We start from the raw sequence: 7,515 nt of genomic DNA, 5'->3' as shown, positions 1-7,515 counted from the left end.
GGATGAACAATTTAATTGCACGACTGTGTAAAATGCTTTACACTGCCAGTGCATCCAAATTAAACTCTTATTTTAAAAGCATTATACTAATAATATATTAAAATAAAGCAATAAATTTTAATTCTTGAATTTTTTATATTAAACATATTTTTTTAATAAAATATAATAAGTTTACATCAATTTGATGTAACAAATATTATAGATATATCAATTTATTCTCATTAGTGATTACTTAAATCATATGCTAATCGACAAAAAAAAATCATATGCAAACCAGAAGAATGAATTCATAGTCAATTAAAATGCCAAAATGACATTTATATTGTCCTGCTAATTACTACGTAGAAGAGATGAAAAACAAAAAAAAAACAAAAAGACTATTTAGTCATAAAATATGAACGCGTTATTATAAATGATAGTAATAAATAATAGTAATGACGCGGACAAAGTACAAAGAGATTAGAACGAAAATGTGAGGGTCCAAAGTCTAAGTTCTAAAAATTATCCAATCCAATAACAAGAACAATATTAAGAGAAGTCAATCTTGAAAAAATCTGGCATTGGATATTTATTCAATTTATGGATTGAATTCCAAGAGAGACAAAGTCAAAGGAATAAGAATGGTGTTCAGCAGCATGCTGGTGGTGTCAGTGGCACGTGTCTCCGGTGAGGCGTGGCAGTGGGCGGCGTGCATTGGTGAGCCACTCACGACGGAGCAGTTGGTGGATCTTCTCTGCTGCTTCCCTCTTCACCAATTGGGTCGTCTTGCTCTCTGCCTCTGCTCTTTCTTCTGCCTCCCGAACCCTGATTCCTACTACTACTACTCCTCTTACCTTCCTTCTGATGATGATGATGATGATGATCTTGCTGATGATCATGATGATTATTCTTCTTCCACCTCCATTGACTTTGATGATGACTTCTACTACCATTCCCATTCTGATTGATAGTTTTATGCTGCTTTCTTGCAACTTCATGCCCCCACCCTTTTTCAGTTGTAAAGTAATGTTCTTTTCCCTCCTCTCTATTCAAGTATTCATGTTTATTGTTTTTAATTATTATTATTGTTATTAAATCTGGGGTTCTTGATGAAGTGTGTGTTTTTTAAATCTGGGGGTTTCTAAAGTTCCTGTTTTGATTGTAGATTCTGGATGTTTTTGGCTTCAAATATAATGGTTTTTTTTCTTTTTGTTTTGTTTTGTGTGTGTTGATTTTGGGATTATATGCTGTTATTTTTTGGCTGCTGTTATCTTGCTTGGTTTGTGAACTGAACACGTTCCATATTCCTAGATAAGTTTTGCGGGGTTCTCTGTTACTTTGGATTTTTGTTGTCAATTCTTGTTTTGCATGATGCATTCTGTAACATATGCATTTCCATGGATGTGATGATGTGTCCACTGTTAAGATAAAAACAATTCCTGAAGCAGCAAAAGTAGGTCACACGTGATTAAGAAAGAATTGTAGTTACTCTTGTTGTTCACTTGGACTCTAAAATGCTTCGGAGTGATGTGAAAAGTTTAGATCAAAATCTACCAACACCAATCCCCCATGATCATCAGGCTTATAGGGTATAATATGTTTTCTACAAACTTCGAAATAAAATTTTAGAAATGTTTAAAAATTGGATTTTACAGAAGCATTTAGTCCCTTAATAATTGTAGAAAAGGTTTAGGGTGATTGTGGAATCTAAATTTAGTGATTAGATCTGTGGCATTGTCATAATCATTGCATGCTTGCTAATCTTTGGTTAATAAAGCAAATGATGTACCTACTTGCCATGTGCCGTTTTATTTTTTAACTGAAATAAAGAGTCTTATAAGCTGCTAAAAACAAAAGAACCGTACATAATTCAGCATACAGCATACTAAATTATGTGCAGTTCAATCTTTTGTAACGACTTATGATATATTTGTAAAACCTGCTTGTGGTCCTTCATTGATAGGTCATTTGAATTATCATAGCCTTTGCTGAAGTTTATGTCATATCTGAGGGTAGCTCTACTCTGCTCTACATGAGCTGTTTTATTCGATATACATAATATTACATTCGTTTTGGTCAGACTAACACTTGAAGCTAACAGAAACATGCATGTCTTAAACTTCTTGTGAACTATCAATGTAAATATGTGAGATGTCCTTGTTTATCTGAATTGTTGTGTGATTGTCTGAGAAGAGATAGATTGTCATTATTTTTTCAGAAGAAAATGACTTATCTTATTATTCAACTCTAAGTCTACAAGAAAAGTAGCTAGCTTATACCTCTGAGCATGCAATTTGCTAGTAATGAAACAAAGAATGCCAAAAAGATGAAAATGAACCCAATTCTGACATTAGAAATATCCTCCTATCAAGAATGACACCCCTTCCCCCTTTGTGAAAACCAATTCAGAGAATGAGGAATCAGATTGGGTCTTAGATGTGATGAAGAAGAAGGAGAGAATGAGAAGAGAGTGTCCGAACTTTCTCTTTTTCCTTTCTCATTGATTCTGAAAAAATGAGCCTAACAAGAGTGAACCTCACTCACTAACTACATCATCATTAGCTTATATACTACCACTCAATTTTCGGTACACGTTTACCATTCATAAATATCTTCTAACTAATTTCTAGCCGCTAACAACCACATAACAAACTTTCCACCTCAGCACCAACTGAATAACTAATTCCCTCATCTATTCTAAACCCTTAGCCTTCACGTGATACCCTTCTCCTCCTCCTTCTCCTCTTTCTATTCATTAGTTGTTACTGACATATTGGCTTCGTGGAATGGATAGTATTTCTTATGCCTATGTAGGTCAGTGTGATCTTTACTCCCCACTACTCCAATCAACTTGTTCTTGAATCACTGTTTCTAATTTCATCCATCTTTGTCTTCGATTGATTTTTGTTTACAATGTGTTTCTTCAAATCACTGTTTCTATTCATTAGTTGTTTACAATGTATTTCTATTTGCTGTCATTTGGGATGTAAGATTGTTACCCATCTTTTCTGTAGCATAAGAAGTTCGAGTCCTATTCTAAGTTCTTTATTGGCCCTTCAAAATATTATTGTCTTATTTTTTTGGATCATCTAAATTGAGATCCCTTGTAAAGTAAGAAAATGAGGGGTTATTCACTATTTGATCACTTGGTAGAACCCAACAGACATTGCAGTATATTGATCCAAGGGTGAATAACCCTCTTGCTTTCTCAGTTTAGAGGAATTTAGTCCTCTTTGTTTTAGTGTCAAATATGCTACAAGAGAGAATTTAGTCCTAGGGACAGGTTCTGTAGTTTAGCTTAAGACTATGTTTGGAGTTTTATAGATGATGGAAAGGAATGACAATGAAAGTACAAAGTGCCATACCATTTTATTACCATTCATTCTCTTATCTTCCTTCAAACATAACTTAAATTTCATCTAAAAGTGAAGGTGATTTGCAGTGTTTAATACTTTGAAGTTAAGAGAACAAACCTATAGGCGCTTTTGTTTAGTCAATTAATTTGGATCTTCTAAACATCATAGGAGTCTAAGTAAACCAATTCTCCAGTGACAGCATATGATTTATCTAATTTCTAACCAGGATCACCTCGAACTTGATTTAGCAGTTCACAAAGTTAATCTTTGTTCATGTTTATGTTAAGAAAGTTTTTTGGTATTTTCTCCTAATTGTTAGGGATGAATATTTCATTCCCACCACAGGGGTCTAAAGTTCAATTGCCATAAAAAAAAAGTGTTATGACTTATGACGCTGCTGCTACACTATCGCCAGCCATCACAACCATCATACCGCTGCTGCCACCCTCGCCACTTATGGAGTCAGTGTATTCTAGGCCATACAAATATGTCAATATTGATGACTTTCATTATTTTCCTTTCTGCTCCCATTCCCATGAAAAAATTCCAAGTTCCAGCAAACCATAGCTGCTGATTTCAATAGGCTAAGCACATATTAACTCCTAGTTTTTAGTAATTTAGATGATAAGAAGTTAAAGGAATATCCTTCTTCTTCTTTCTCTGGTATTGTATTCATGCAACTGATGGAAGTTCTTGAAGAATGAGGAAATCTTGATCCATAGTATTTTTCTGACTTGACTTATTCCTTTTGCTAGGAACTTGCCTGCAAATCATCTTCATGAAGAGATGTCACCAACTGCAATCTCAAATTTCTCATTCAGTCACCTTTACTGGTTGCTAATGGACAAGGATTTTTTATTTTTCTTTTTCTTTCTTTTTCAGAATAAGATAATTAATTAGGCACTTTAGTAGTGTGTTTTAAGTTACCTCCATGCTCTATTGTATAGAAGCATCTCCTACACTTAGATTGTTGAGCTGATTAATTAATCACTTCACATCTTTATATATATCCCTGTAAAGATTGATATTATTATTGGTGTTAATATTGTTGCAAAATTGCAATCCAAAGAGAGCACCAATGATATAGGTTAGGTTTATTATATTCACTATTCAGGACTGGAATTTTGTATATAGTACAAACCTTGATTAATTATTTTCGAAATCTTGTTCCTGTTATTATTATTATTGTTGTTGTTGTTTTTTTTTTTTTTTGAATGGTTGGGAGACATGGTTGCCCATAAAAGGCCTTAACCACATCAAGAAATAATAGAGTTAATCAAATTATCGTTTTTTTTATTTTATTTCTACATCTACTTTTTTTATTTGTTATTTTATAATACGTTATCAGAAACTCTAATCAAATTTGAAAAAGAAAAAATATATGGTAATAAATTTTAATTATCTCAAAGTGATTTTATTTTGAATTTGTAACTCTAATATTTTAATAAAAAATTATTTATCGTTGATATTGAAAATTAAAATCTATATTGATTAAATGGGTTCTAAAGACACTATTAAGACAAGATTATGAGGCTTAATTATTATATAAACGAGTATGTCCCGAACACATCATAATATTAATCCCCAAAAGATCATATACAATCCATTTAAATGGATAAAATATTCAATTGAGTATGCTCTCTGATTATAATATTATTTGACTCTCCACATCAAAAATGAATTGTTCTATGATTAAGAACCTTGTTTGGTATTGAGAAAAATATGGTACAATAAAAATGAGTACCTTATTATAAAAGATCTTGCAGATCTTTAAAAGATTTTAAAAGAAATACATTATTATTATTACCTAAAAAGGATAATTCTTTCAAATGCCTAAAACGTCAATTTTTACATGATTACGCATATTTATTATGAACTATACTACCTAATAATGAAAAAAAAATGCATACTAATGGAATTGCACAAAGATTTATCATTACGAATTATGCAGTTCATTAATCTACCAAAAATAGTTATTAAAAATAATAATTTTACTGCTCACTAAGCAAAGAGAATAACGATGTTATTGTTTGACATAATAAAAACATATATGGTTAAAAATAATCTCATGAAGTGAATGTGTCGTTGTAATTCAAAATCATAATTGATCTTCTAAAAAAATCTGTGTATTCCATCAAAAGAATGTATTAAAAGATTATCCCATGAAATAAATGAATCTTATTATTCATATTATGTGAAGTATATGATTAAATATTTTACAATTTTATATTCCCAGAAGTCGATATATATTCGACCATAATTTTAATATATAATTTTGGGCAATTATGAAAGTTATTAGATGGATTTTATTCTATTTTTCACCACAAAAAATATTGATAACTGTCGAATTCATCAAATAAATTCATTAGTAAAAAAATTACCGTCAGATTTACTGCTGTCATTGGGTTGATAGTATAAACGTCATCGGAAACAGCTTACCGGCAAAATTTTTTTGTCCAACACTAATTATCGGCAGAGTTATCATCGATCTTTTTCAATGGTTTGTTGAGTTTGTGTTGATGACATCTGACGGTAACGTTGACGCCATTTCACGTGTTTAAGCGCCAAAGTTACCATCGGATATCGCCGACGTTAAATCCGACGGTAATGCTAAATTTATAAATTCTAATTTTTTTTGCAGAGTTAAGCCACAATTAGGAGACTCTTGTTAACACAATTGTTAGCAAAAATTTAACGTCGCCAGAAATCAAGAAATAACTTTATTAAAAAATAAATGGTCTGAAAGAAATAAAATGTCACAAATGTAAAATACAATGAAGTAAAGACAAAGAAAAATGCATAAAACCCTAAATCCTACAGATCCCAGTAGTCTTTGTCATCGTTGCCATTTTGGTTCCCCTGCTAAGGCAGCGGAGGAGGTGCTGCCATCTGTGCCCCACCAACAGCGTCGCCTCTACCTCCAGCGCGCATATGCTAACTGTACTCCTCCATCTGCTGTCGCAACCGATCGAGTTGCTCCAACTTCTCCGTTAGGTCAGAACTAACGGCAACGCATGCAAGAATCTCTTGATACCTCTGCTCAGACTGCTCCGCATGTTGGTGAAGCTTCTATGTTAGCTTCTGCACCTCCTCCCTCAGGCCAACAACTTCCTGGGGATCAGCAGGGTTTGTGGTAGAGGCAGACGCTGACGAAGCCACCAACACTTAGGAGCGGAGGCCACTAGCGAAGAACGACCCCTACTCGAAGCGGCGATTCATGTAGGATTCAGAGGCAGTCTCGCACCAAATCCTACCGAGATCCACCACAGAGGTCTCGAAGCCGGCTTTGTCGGCCCCATTAGGCGGCTGAGATCCAACCTCTGCGTGTACTCCTCCTGGGTCACACACGTTAGTAGTGATTAGGATAATAGTTAAATAATTAACTTTAAACCAAATAAAGTTGAAACTTAGAATTAATTTAAACTCACATACGTGCTACAGACCACTCGTCGGCAAATCTCTCCTTGTTTGCCTTTAACGTATGGGTATACTTGAAGGTCTCCGCCAGTGTCGGCTCAAACTCCACCGACTTAAACTACAAATTAAACGAACAAATCATAACAAATTAATGAATGACAGACAAATATAAGCATGAAACAAAATCTTAATTGTAATTTTGAAAACATAATTATAATTTTTTCGATTTCACTGAAAATGTTATGAAAATTTTGGTAGAGTCTCCTCTAAAATTCAGATTTAGCCACCTTTAAAGGATTCCATCCAACATTTTTCAACAATCTCTAGCCTAATCTAACTTATTCTAACATATTCTAACCACCTAAATCCACTAAAACAATGACATTAAACTAACATTTACTCTACTAACTAATTAGTTAATTTGATAATAAAAAAGGAAGTGAAAAACTAATTCAAGTAACTACTAAAACAGTAAATAATGCCAAAATTCTTACCATTCTGGTTTTCGTCTTCATGAAAATTGCCGACCCACCCATATACCTGGACGACCTGGGCGAAGCCCTGTTAGAACGTTCGTCATACGGTGATGCTTGAACCCCTCGTTATCTCTAAAACAAGCCTCCAAGTCACGCTTGATGTTTGGATGGATCCGCCTCGTCAGGTGGTCCTTTCCCTGATGAACGTCACTCATCATCTGCTAAAATTGCTTGCGGCATGGTAGTCATAGGTCTTCTTGTTCATGATATTGTGTGCTGCATCCCAT

General features: G+C 33.7%; 1 protein-coding gene across 1 annotated transcript; it reads left to right on the top strand.

The window, feature by feature from the left end:
• Positions 1-447: 447 nt before the first annotated feature.
• On the top strand, positions 448-4,511 carry LOC107480508 (uncharacterized). Its single transcript, XM_021138909.2, has 2 exons — positions 448-1,002; positions 4,091-4,511. Exon 1 carries the CDS (start codon positions 621-623, stop codon positions 945-947), a length of 327 nt encoding a protein of 108 aa, XP_020994568.1. The 5' UTR covers positions 448-620; the 3' UTR covers positions 948-1,002; positions 4,091-4,511.
• Positions 4,512-7,515: the final 3,004 nt, after the last annotated feature.

The sequence above is a fragment of the Arachis duranensis genome, chromosome 3 (assembly GCF_000817695.3).
Source record: "Arachis duranensis cultivar V14167 chromosome 3, aradu.V14167.gnm2.J7QH, whole genome shotgun sequence".
In the NCBI taxonomy this organism is placed as follows: domain Eukaryota; kingdom Viridiplantae; phylum Streptophyta; class Magnoliopsida; order Fabales; family Fabaceae; genus Arachis; species Arachis duranensis.
This window is presented reverse-complemented; position numbering and strand designations above follow the sequence as displayed.